Below are 12,389 nucleotides of genomic sequence, written 5' to 3' on the forward strand. Positions count from 1 at the left end.
GGTCATGCATGTGTGTCATCCTGCATTTCTCTAGAGCTATTTGATTAAAAAAAGATGACAGATGTCTGTGAGCCCACTCTCTTACAGGACTGCTAGTGTTCTCTAATCCTCAGCAGTTCAGGAATCTTTCATTTACACTGGATGATGAGTCCAAGAAGGAATCCACAAAGATGTCAAACGTGAGAACAAAAGCCTGGTGGTCTGTTTATTCCTCCTGTGTCCCTTTGGTTTACAAGTGAGTAGCAAATAATGCAAATTCTAATTACATCTTAAATTTCTGGGGAGCTGGATGAGCATTTTCAGCTCTCCAGAGGAGGAATGTAGTATATTGATTGATTCTTGCTGAAAACGCTGTCGAGCATGCGAGAAAAAACCTTCTATAAATGTTTGCTTGGCCCTCACTCTTGGCTCCGCAGCTGTTTCCCAGGCAGGTGCTGATAGTGCCTGCAGAAGCCCAACAGCAGGGCAGCCCTCAGGTAACTCCTTTTGCAGAGAGGGCTCTATGTTTAATCGTTTTAATACATTCAATTTGAGGATTGCCAGCCAAACGCAAATTCAGTGAAGAGGTGTATCCAATATGTTTTGAGTCCCTGGGCTCATTTTTCATCACCAAGTGTAAATGAATGGAGCACCTGTTACGGCAGCTGTTGCAGCCTGACTTTAAAAGGCCCATCTGAACAGAGCAGGGTAAGGTGGAAGACAGACGGAAACTTTGAACAGCACAGAAAAAGCAATTTCTTAGGTAGCTAGCAGTGATTCGGTTTAGCATTGTGTCACCTGCCAACTTGATTTCCCCAGTTTCCCCACGAACAGCACGAGCACCGAGTACAAGAGACGTTTATTTGCCATGCATAGCCCACACGTGCAAGGGACATGGATGAAAAGCTTTGGTCTCTATAATGTTTCAACAGTGTTAAAACAAAAGGCAGAAAATAGCAGTTTGGGTTCGACTGACTGTCCGTTTCGCACCACTGAACAGAACAATCGTTGCCTGTGCCTGCCCAGACAGCCTAGCCTGTTCTCAGATTCAGGAGTGAATAGCATCGCTTGCACCTACATAGTATACGTTTCCTGCTGAAAACTTTCTATCACAGATTGATCTATGGGATTCGTGTTGACCAAAAGCAATGCCTTCATTTTTGTTAAATGCATGCTGGGGAAACCATTATTCTGACATCAGTACATCACCAGCCAGCAGTGAGGATGTGATATGGAAGGTTATTTAATGTGTGTGATGAGGAACATGAGGTGGATGCAATTTGTGTACATGCAGCCAGCATGTCCTCAGACCTGATTGCTCAAAGTCACTAGCACAGCTGACAGTGTAACAGCTGCAGAGACAATTTTTACCTGCTCCTTGGCAGAGTTTGTTTATTGGTTTTAGCATGGGACTGTGTGCGCCAGTTTGCAGCAGAGGTGGCGTCAGCACTGAAGATGGGCTCCTGCCCGCCAAGCTGCATCGTGGGTGTTAAGTTAGACATGCTTGAACGTGGGAAGTTGGTTTGAGAGCTTGGTGGTGTCTCTCTGTAGGCATCACCCCAATTGGCTTTAGGGTGAGAGGACCCAGGAATTAGAGGCATCTCTCCCACAGCAACCATGAGCTGTGTGCTGGTGCAAGGTGTTCTGACGGTCTCAAGGTGGCCATGAGCACTGAAGCTTGTGGGCACAGCAGTGCTCTCCCCTTGCAGATGTGGATTCATGGCTGCCTTCTCTGCAAGTGTTTTCCTCTGATGCTCCAGGTGTGAAAAGAAACTCATCCATTCACTGCCTCAACAGCCAGCAGTTTATTGATCTGCTTTACTTGCCATACAGACAGTCCTTGTCACTATTTAAGCTTGAGCCTTTTCTTATCTGTGGCAAGCTAATTCACATGTGGTGTTGGAGCAGACCAGCATTTCAGTTCCGCGCTGTAATATGCTCTAGGAGACCCTGCTTGAGCAGGGGGGTTGGACTAGATGATCTCCAGAAGTGCCTTCCAACTTCAACCATTCTGTGACTCTGTGTGATTCTGTGATCATTGCAAACATGATTCAAATCAGGAACAATGCCATTGAAACTGGAGGCAGGGGACAATCCTGACTTTATGCTAGGACTTCCAAGGCTGGCACTGGGCATAGCGATTAGGGCACGCCAGTGCAAGCAAATTCAGAGACAGGAGCTTTGATTTTGTTGGAAGTTGTGCTGGAGTTTCAGCTTCAACACTAGTAGCAAGATGACACTAGAAGTGTGTGATATGTTTTAACTAAATAAAAAGTGTAAATTGCATGGCAGCATTCACTTTGCTCTGCACATAGCCTGTGTGGTGTTAATTAAATCCTCAGCTTCTTTTTTAGTGGAAGGAAGATTGAGAAAACAAGTCTGAAATCAATTCTCCATTTAATTAAAGTAACTCTTTCCATTCAGTTACTTTTCCACTGTGATGTTAGTGATGCAGTTGTAATGGTTAGCCAGTAGGTATCACAAAGATCTGGGTTTTATGGAAATATAGTGTAAAACTTAGAAATTTTACAGGTAGCGTTGCAAAACCAGGAGGCTAAGATAAAAGCCAATATCTGCACAGAGAGGCTTTTCTTTGTTAAAACTCCTCCTTGGAAATTCTTTGTGGTGGCTCAGAATCAGCATTTCAGATGTTCTGTTGTATTGCTTTATCATTTTAATCCTGCTAGGTTCCTATAAAAGTTTCAGACCAGTCTGTTGATCGCATATTGTTGCTATCCTAATCCAACTGGGAAAGGTGCAGCAGGTCTAGATGGAGCCTGAGAGATGCTGTGGAGTGATGAGTATCAGGCATTAGCGTAGGACTGATGTTTACTAACTTTGTGGTTGACTCTTGTTCTTACACTTTCTTTCTCTGTCTTCTTGTAGGTTATAACCCTGGAAGGATGGGTTGACATCATGTATTATGTGATGGATGCACATTCTTTTTACAATTTTATATATTTTATATTGCTTATAATAGTAAGTATGAATTGTGAGATACCCCCCATTCCCTCTCCTTGTGGGGTAAAGCTGTTCCCTGGCCTTTTCAGAGAGGAGAGCCAGCTGGGATTCAGAACGGGAAACCTCCCTTCCACTGTAAAGTGTAATCATGCAGGTTGTGATTACTGCTGCAGGGACAGGTTACTGGCTGCAGCAGGCTCTGTCCTTCTTAGTATCACATGTGATGTATAGTCACAGCTTGTCAAGCCATATGGTGGTCTTCTCCCCTTTACTCTCCCAGTTTTGGTCTTATCACCTTGATGTGTCCTAACTATTGTGCCTTGGCCAAGCGACTGCTAATGAGAACAAAGAGCAGAGAGGCAATAATCTTTCTTCCTTTAGCCTCGTCGACATGCCAGAGGACAGCTCATTTCAGTGAAGGACCCTCAGAGAGCTGCTAAACTTCACCTGAGCATTTTAAATAATGGTAGTAATAGCAGCGCACCTTTCTGAGGTCTTACACTGCTGTCATTCCTTTTAAAAAAAAAAAAAAGTATTATTCCATGGAGGAGTTTGAGGTTATCTTCAGAAGCTTTCATCCCACATTAGCAAGGTTCTTTTTTTAGGATGGAAGTGGGGGTACAACCTTCTCCAGGGGGCTACACTTGTGGAAAAGTCAACCATTTAAGTCAGGAGGGCAGAGGGCACAGATGGCAGAGGGAGAAGTACCATGTGTATGTCAGGTAAGACATGGGACAGAGGCACTTCAAAGTATTGCTGTGGATGGATATTCTTTACATACAACTCCGTCGTTATCTCTGTGCTTTTGAAGCCCTTGGAAACTCTGGATTGTGAAGTCAAAGCACCACGGCCCCCACCAGCAATGGAAAAGGTGTAGATCTGACCGCTGAGTGTTCCCCTGTAATGGACAACATTCTGAAGCCAGTGATTTTTGAGCCTTTAGCAATGGGCCATGCATAGTAGAGATTTTCTCTCCACCCTCTTGAGCCCTTCTCTACATATGGATCCTTGCAGAAAAGCCAGAAGTTGACTAATCCTCAAGTCACTTGGAGTTGGGAATGGCACCCTTGCTGCTTTCCAAACGGTATCCAGGCTGATATTACAGATTGGAGAATAACACTACAGACTGCATCTCCTGCTGGCTTCCCCTGGGGATTCATCAGACAATGGCCTAGATTAAATCCATACATTTCCTACTGAGCCCAGCATAGAGGTTTGGCTGTGTAGGCAGTGGCACTGTCTTGACGTCAGTCCCTTTCACGCCTAAGAGCACTGTTTCTCTGATGGGAATATTTGACGTTTTCCTTTGGCTGATTTATGAATTCAAGTGGTGAAAAGCTAGTGTGTGGACTCACCAGCTGAGAGGACGCAGCCTTAGGTCACTTTACATTCTTATCCTCGGGACTACGTTTCCAAAACCACATATCACCCAAGATCATTTCAGCTCAAGCCAGGCAATTAATCAGGCCTTTCTAGGAGCACCAAACTTCCTGGAGAATGTTCCTCTATGTCGCAAAGAGCTACAAGAGAAAGGTGACTTCACAGGCATATGGACCCTGACTGGCATTCTAGAAACCAGGGTATGCTATGCCAGGGCACGAAGTGACGGAGGAAGAGAAGAGGCAGTTCCAGTACAGCACAAATTGGATTTCCAACATCTTTCCTTGTGGGTTGGCTGGGTGTTCCCTAGTAGTCTGTTTTGCAGTGGTGCTAGATTACACTGTTTCATACACCCTGCATTAGTAGCAAATGTCGTCATTGTTGGGGGAAGGAAAGTGGTGAAAGCTATTGTTAACAGCTTTGCCATTGCCAAAATAACTTGACACAGTTTAAGAGCAAATTTAGGAGCTCAAGCACATGTTAATATAACGTTTGGTGAACAGACTCTGGGATTTGGCATGTTTGGAAATCTCAAGGTTTCTAAGAGCCGCACTTCAGCTCAGACACCTCATCAGCTCATGTGGTAGCAAAGTGCGTGTGTTGCTTTGTAAAATCACTGTTAATTCCTTTCCCTGTGTCTTCTCCAGGTTGGTTCCTTCTTCATGATTAACTTGTGCCTGGTTGTGATAGCAACACAGTTTTCTGAAACAAAGCAGCGGGAGAACCAGCTGATGCAGGAGCAGCGGGCCCGTTATCTCTCCAATGACAGCACAATTGCCAGCTTCTCAGAGCCAGGTAGCTGCTATGAAGAGCTGCTCAAATACATCTGCCACATCTTCAGGAAGGTGAAACGGCGGACGATACGTCTGTACAACAACTGGCAGAGCAAGCGCCGGAAAAAAGTTAACCCGAACAGCACCACAAATGGACAAAGCCGCCGAGGCAAAAAGCGTATCACCTCCATTCATCACCTCATCCACCACCACCACCACCATCACCACCACTATCACATCAGCAATGGGAGCCCTCGGGGGCCACGCTCCAACCCTGAGATCTGTGACTTGGAACTCAAGGTCATGAAACCTGGAGGCCAACTGATGCTTCCCTCTCCATCACCCAACTTGCAAAGCCCCGCTCCTCCTCCAGATTCAGAGTCCGTGCACAGCATTTACCATGCTGACTGTCATGTTGAAGGACCACAGGTGAACTGTAAGTCTTCCAATGCCCCTGCAAGCATTAAACTGACTGCTGGACTCTCCAACCATGGCAACATGAACTATCCTACCATCCTGCCTTCTCCAACTAGTAAAGCCAGTTCAGTTCCAGTTCCCAAAGGAAAGAAGAATGGTAATTCACCTGTGGCCATGGTTAATAGCCCAGTAAATTTGGGCACAGATCCTTATGGGAAGCTGCAGCAGCTGGTAGGAGAGCATGGTAAGGGCAAAGGAATTCATGTTCTTGCTTAGGAAAACCGGGCAGAGGGAAAATACTTTGATGCAATTAATACAAAGAGCTGGCGCAGGCTAATGTTCTCCTCTCTATGGCTGTTCCAGGAAGCAGATAGGAATCCTACCTGGGTTCCATTATTGATTGTGCCATTGACTTGCCAGTGGTTTAGGGAAAGTTCTCTTTTGCTCCATTTTTCTTATCTGCAAGATGCTGATCGTGGTACCCTGTAACGTCTGGCTATCAGGATAGAGTGTACTTTCAGCTCCCTGGTTTAAGTTCTTTGAGTCATTATTTTTCCTGTCATCCTGCCTACCCTGCTAGGCAAGAACCTGAAATCCCTAAAAACCTGCAGTTAGTGGGTTGTTCCAGTGAGCCCTGAATCATAACATGGGACCGGAAAGATGCAGTCTTCCAAAAAAGTGATCCTCAGACAAAAGTATTCAAGAGGCTAGGGTGTTAATGGTAGCCAAAGAGGGTGCTGGAGGTGGAGGCTGTATTGTGAAAGCTGTCAGAGCTGAGCAGGGAAGCCACAAGTAAGACAGGTTAAGGGGTTTGGAGCTCTGTTCCTTCTAGCCCTCTATTTGCAATGATTGGGTAAAGCAAAGTATGGGATGGTCCAGGCAGTGAGTTCAGGCCACTGCTGGAAATCTCTTTCCCATGGTCACAAAGCATATATTTTTGAACTTTTTTCATGTGCCTAGTGATACCCTGGAGGCTCTCCCTCTGTTCCCACCCAAGCACAGACCAGTGCAGCCCCTGGCATTTCATCTATGATGAATGACAGATCTGCTGGCTGCAATCCTGCAGCAGATGAGCCCCAGTTGCTGGGAGATGGTATCTTGAGAGGGAAGAGCAGGTGGAAGCTGGTGGAGAAAGAGGAGGTATAGAAAGTAGAAGATATATAAAACAGGGTGGAACAGAAGGAACTCACAACAGAGGCTTCTAGTAACACCTAGGTCTGCTCTGATGGGCTCCTGAGCCTCTGGATTTCTCTTTGACAAGAAGGAGCATGAAGTTTGGAGGAAGGGTCACAGGCACTTCAGGGTCCTGCTCTGTGCTAGTCCTCAGAGAATGCACGTGAGAGCAGCAGTGTAGCAGAGCTGCAGGCCACTGGGCTTCCCCTCTTCTCTTTCCCCAAATGCAGAAGAAAGGTAGGGCTGAGTGTTATTGCAGACTTGGAGCTCCCTTCGATCTAAATGAAGGAGAAACATACCTAGATCTTAGGAACTGTTTTGTACCACTGTCACATACCTATCTGCGCAGACTGCAGTCATGCTGTTGTTTTTAGATATTGTAGTTTTATCTCCATTCTCATAGAAATCATCTGCTGCTGGAGTCATGATTACATGCAACACTTATCTTTCCATTTTGCAAAATGTTTCCAGCTCTCGTGGCTGGAGCTAAATGCTGAAAAAGAGGAATCTTAAGCACTCAAACAATACAAAGTCAAAAAGATCTAGTTTCTTTTTTTTTCTTCAATCTCTTTAAGCCAAGCTCATTCTCATTCTCTCTCTCTCTCTCTCTCTCTCTCTCTCTCTCTCTATTTTTTTAAGAGCCTGTGTTTTCCAAAACTGTTTATCTGCATGTGCACAAATACAAATATTTCTCCTAGTGATGTATGTGTTGAAAAAATACCAAGCCTAGCTTGGGGGGTGGGGGGGGGTCACGGTAAAGGTTGCTTGCCAAATAGGTTGTGTGGCTTGTCTTTGTTAATATTGTTTTCTAAGTGACCATACAAAAGGGTAAAGTGGATTGTTTATAGAAATTGCCTTCAGCAGACATTTCTGTACTTTTTGGAGCTTAACAGGAGGGCAGAAGGGGGCAAGGTTAGTTGCAATGTTCTTCCGTTGTTAAGCAAGGGCTTTATATGAATCACTGGTACGTCTTTAACAATGCAAGTTAATGAAGGTTATTATGAGAATGTGTATTTACCTTGAGATAAAAGCCCAGGCACAACAGAAGTCTGGAACTGGGAAACCAAGGACGAGCAGAAGAGCCGTTGCTTGGAAGGCACTTGCTGAAGGCAGAGGCTTGGTCTTCTGTGCTCACAAGGGGCTCTGTTGCCTGGACTCTTTCTGAGAGAGGGAAGCACCAAATCTCAGTCACATCTGCGACAGCCCAGGACCACTCCAACGATTTAGGAGATTTTCATGTGGCCTGTGGTGGTTCTTCAAAAACCTGAGGTTAGATGCGGTTGTTATTAAGAATGCAAAAATAGCCCCTTCTTATGGAGGCATTTCAGCCCTGAGGATGCCAAAATGCTTTAAATAAGTCCCCTGTAATTGCTTTGTGTCTCACAGAAGTTCGATCCTATCTAGGTGAAGTGGGTGGACATGGCAGCTCTTTGTAGGTGAAGGGCAGGTTTTCTGGCACCTCAAAGAGTGCAGGGGCTGGGAGGGGAAGCACATCAGCCAGGGTCCAGCAGGAGACTCTGTTATGAGACATGTCTGTGTCCAGACATGTCCCCCCCAAGCCTCGAGCTCCTCCAAGCTCTCCCCCCCTGCCACACCATTGGGATGGAGTCATTTGCTCACAGCATCCCTCTTTGTACAGCTGTGGATGGACTTGATTGCCCAGGCTTCACAAGGATCTTTAAATGCCCTATAGACTAGCTCCAGAGTGTGTAGCAGTGGTAGGCAGAGCTCCCAAATGATGCTTCTACATCCCAGCCTGAGCTTAGCAAAGGAGCCACATTACATCCCGGATGGCCCTGTGCCAGGCATGGAAGGTGAGGGGGGCTCGCAAGCTCCCTCCGACTCTCCTGGCCTCTGCCTCTGTGCAAACAGGGCTGTTTCCCTGAATTCCCCCTCCGCTCCCATAAGGCAACAGGCAGAGTCTGTTCACTGTGAGGCTTGTGCGATGGGAGCGCACGAGTGATAATTGAGAGCATTAACAAGGCATTAGCAGCCAGGGCACTCACAGCCCCAGCTGGAGACAAGGTTGGTGTCTGCTGGGAGCGATGCGATTGTGGCGGAGAGTATTCTCTCCCCTTCTTTTGTTGTGGAATTGAACAGCCCAAAGTACAGCCTGTTCCTCCGAGTTCTCGTGCCCTGCAATGCTGTGAGGTTATTTTAGCAGGCAGCCAAGGAGACTCTGGTATTTTGAAGACATCTGTGGCGCCAGTGTTTTTCATATAGTTTTTAACACTTTGATAGCATTCGGGATGTCTGGCGAGCCCACGGCCTCTGCCATCCGTGCTACTGTGGCCGCTTCGTGGTCTTTTCTCCTCAGCCTGGTCTTGTTCGGGAATACAGCGCTAACGTGCTGTGCGCTACCGGTACTGCTTGCAGGTTGATTAAGAGGGCAAATATTTCTGATCCTCCCGGCATCTTTGACATAACGACAGTCCCCTCGCACAAGCCTGTCAGCCTTGTTTCGAAGGCCAGTGGTATCTGCATGACATTCAGGAAAGTAAAGTATATTTTGATCCTTGTCACAGCGCTGTGTTCAAGTGCGTGGGCAAACCAGCGTTTTATTTTGCTTTCTGCTGCCTTCTCTTTAAATTGGAGGTCCTCCAGTGTCAGCCAGGAGTGGCTGAAATCAGCCCTGTTGCTGCTGGGCAAGCGCCAAATGCCTGGGCTCGGTGCCAGGCGCATCCGCTGCCTTGAGCCTGGTCTCCCCAAAACGCACCTGGGCGCCCCCGGCCCACTGCAGGGCAGCGGCCGCTTCTGGGGGGAGGGAGAGGGGTGAAGGGGGGAATCTCACCTGCGCTTTATTTCTCTGAACCTCAGGGAAGGCTTTTGGGGACGCTTATGTGGCATTTTGTAGGCAGGCTCGCGTGCGTGGTGTATGGCAGTCCTGTTGGTTCATCTGCCGTTAATTTGGTCCCCAAAGACCACCTGAATAGCCCCCGTTGCGGCCGGGCTGGCTCGGCCACGCCGTCTCCGCACCCCGACTCTGTGAGGGCAGCCGCACCACAGAACATACGTGGCAACGTGTTTGATTTTAAAATACCCTGGACGCCAAATCCTGTGCCTGAAGCACGGGCTCACCTGAGCGTTATTGAAGGCTGGAATCCAGAAGAAGGTGAAGGAGACTGAAGGGACTGCGGCTCCCTGAGCCGAGTCCTCCGGCTGCAGCCACTCTGGTCCATTTTTCCCCTCTCCCGCCTCACTAGTATCTCAGTGGAAGCGCTGTCTAAATCGGGCGTGACGGCTTGATAGGGCTCAGCTCACTGCTGGTGATGGTAGACTGGTCAGATTCAATCAAAACTAGTTGAAACTGAGTGGTGTGCCAGTCGGCCTGCTCCGCCAGTGGCAGAGCACAAAATGGCCGCCGCGCCCACGGAGGGGGCGAGGGGCGGGCGGAGGGGCTGGGAAGAGGGGAGCGGTGGCTCTGCTGCGGCAGCTCACGGCGTGTGTCCCCCCGCCTTGCAGGTCTGCGGCGGACGCCCAGCCGGCTCTCGGGGCTGAGCGCGGCCTGCCCGCTGCCCGGCCCCCCGGGCGGCACGCTGACCTGCGAGCTCCAGAACTGCCCCTTCTGCGCCACCATCCTGGAGGACCCCGAGTTCGCCTTCAGCGAGTCCGACAGCTACGACTCGGACAGCAACGGCGTCTACGAGTTCACCCAGGACCTGCGGCACGGCGACCAGCGGGACCAGCTCCAGCAGCAGCGGGGCAGGAGGAGGAGGAGGAAGAAGAAGCCCAAGGAGAGGAACAGAGTCACCCGGCTCTGGAAAGCGTTCGGCAACAAGCTGAAAAGGATCGTGGAGAGCAAGTATTTCAACCGCGGGATCATGATAGCCATTCTGATCAACACGCTGAGCATGGGCATCGAGTACCACGAGCAGGTGAGTGCCGAGCTGGCCGGCCAAGCGCCGCCTTGCTTTTCCCTGCGCGCAAACCTGAGGGTTTCTGGTTGCGGTGCAGCGGCTCGCCCGAGCGCCGGGAGGGCCCTGGCGCGGTGGCAAAGGGGCGATTTGGGCATCGGGGGGAAGAGCCGGCGGTTTCTCAGCAAGCCTGCGACACCGCGTGAGGTGATCCCGCGGATTTGTGATGAATGCGAGCATCTTGCTGGGGGCGGAAAGCCTGGCAGGTTGCTCTCCAGAGTCCCGAGGGGTGGAGAGTTTAACGGGGTGCGTTAGGACCCGAAGGCTCAGAGCCTGGCTGTACCGAGTGAGTTATTTGCTGTGAATTATTTGGAGGAGCGGGAACTGTTCTGCTGGAAACGGCCCCTTTTATTCACTGTTGTTGATGGTTGTGGTTGATGGTGCACTGCGACATGTGCGTATGAAGCTGATTTCCTCAAGACCTCCACCTCATAATGCAAATAACCCGTTGAGAAGTTTCTTCTTGATGTTTTGAGTCTGGACCTTCAAATGAAGACTTAAACTGTCAGGCTAAAAACAAAAAAAAAAAAGTCAGTTTTTCCCTTAAGTAGAGGGCTCCATGCTTAGCCCCAAATGTGTAATTTGATCTTGTAGGGTGCAAGTAGATCTTTCTTCTAAGTGTTTGGAGGGAGGAAAGAAAAATCATGCTGTTCCCAGCATTAGTCTGAACATCATGATGGCAGCAAGCAGTATTGGCAGCTGGGGACGGCTCGTCCTTGCTGGCTGATTGGAGCTGAAGGGCTGCACGATGGGAGAGGGACGTTGAGTCATCCGAAGGTTTCCAGTTGGTCACTCTATGGGGAGCTTTGCTTTTCTGTGCTTGTCTTTCTTGGAAAAACTGATTACTTTCAACTGTTGTCTGAAGATGTGCTCTGGAATTTTGCATGCTGTCCCTGCAGGAGATGCAGAAAAAGCTCCCCCATGAGACCAGGAGGTCCTCGTACTAATTTTCTATGACGCAGGTGGTGACAGGTTCATCCAGTTTTCTCCTCAGATCTCCAGCACAGAATCAGGAATGGGTCACATCTGTTTACGGAATAATCCTCCTCTCTGCTGCAGTCTGTGCCATCAGAGGTGAGGAGAAGCAGGCAGAGCAGCATAGTATGTCCAAAGGCAGGATGTGATGCTTTGCATTTTCTTCTCCATGATTTTCCCAGGATTCACAGTTTCCGCTCAGTAGGTAGCAAAACAATCCCCCAAAGTGCTGCTACTTCATTTTCTCCCCACCTACCTGCTTGTAACCCCCATAGTCTTTGCTGTGTGAGGTATATTTTCTTTCAGAAAAGCAAATACTCAGCGAAACGCATGATCGACAGCCTTGCAAGAGTAAACTAGTTTGCGCGTGAAGTAGAGAGGGTCCAAGCCCAACGCAGAAATAACTGTCGCTCTCAGCTTTGTCTGGCTAGTTGTTCCACAGTAACTCTTAAAACGAGGAAATACACCTTGTCAGTCGCCCTTGAGTAGAAGCGTTCGTTCCTCGCGGCAGCTGTGTTTCTGCACGGATACTCTTTGTCAGACGGATATGGCTTTGTCAGTCCTTGGATATTCCCATGATGGGTGCTGGGGGGAAACCTTAGACAGGCTGCCGTGAGAAAAGCCAGGGATCGCATGGAGTCTGTCCACAATCACACGTACAAAGGTAAATTGTGATAATTGCATCCTTGTTCCTGACAGAGTAAAAGTCTAGCCTGCAGGTTTACATTGGGTTTTACCTTGTAAAAGATTTGTTTTAAACCATCGCAAAGCCAATGGCAATAAAGATTCTGAAGCTTTTGGCTAAAGATCATCAGCT

General features: G+C 48.4%; 1 protein-coding gene across 3 annotated transcripts in view; it reads left to right on the top strand.

Moving 5' to 3' along the window:
* CACNA1H (calcium voltage-gated channel subunit alpha1 H) overlaps positions 1–12,389 on the top strand; it is a 132,833-nt gene that overhangs the window by 34,709 nt on the left and 85,735 nt on the right. For all 3 annotated transcript variants that reach the window (XM_068908216.1, XM_068908218.1, XM_068908217.1), the window contains exons 6-8: positions 2,866–2,958; positions 4,968–5,754; positions 10,146–10,558. In XM_068908216.1, the coding sequence (XP_068764317.1) occupies positions 2,866–2,958; positions 4,968–5,754; positions 10,146–10,558 (1,293 nt within the window). The remainder of the gene's footprint in view (positions 1–2,865; positions 2,959–4,967; positions 5,755–10,145; positions 10,559–12,389) is intronic.

This window comes from Struthio camelus, chromosome 15, assembly GCF_040807025.1.
Source record: "Struthio camelus isolate bStrCam1 chromosome 15, bStrCam1.hap1, whole genome shotgun sequence".
Classification (NCBI taxonomy): Eukaryota; Metazoa; Chordata; class Aves; order Struthioniformes; family Struthionidae; genus Struthio; species Struthio camelus.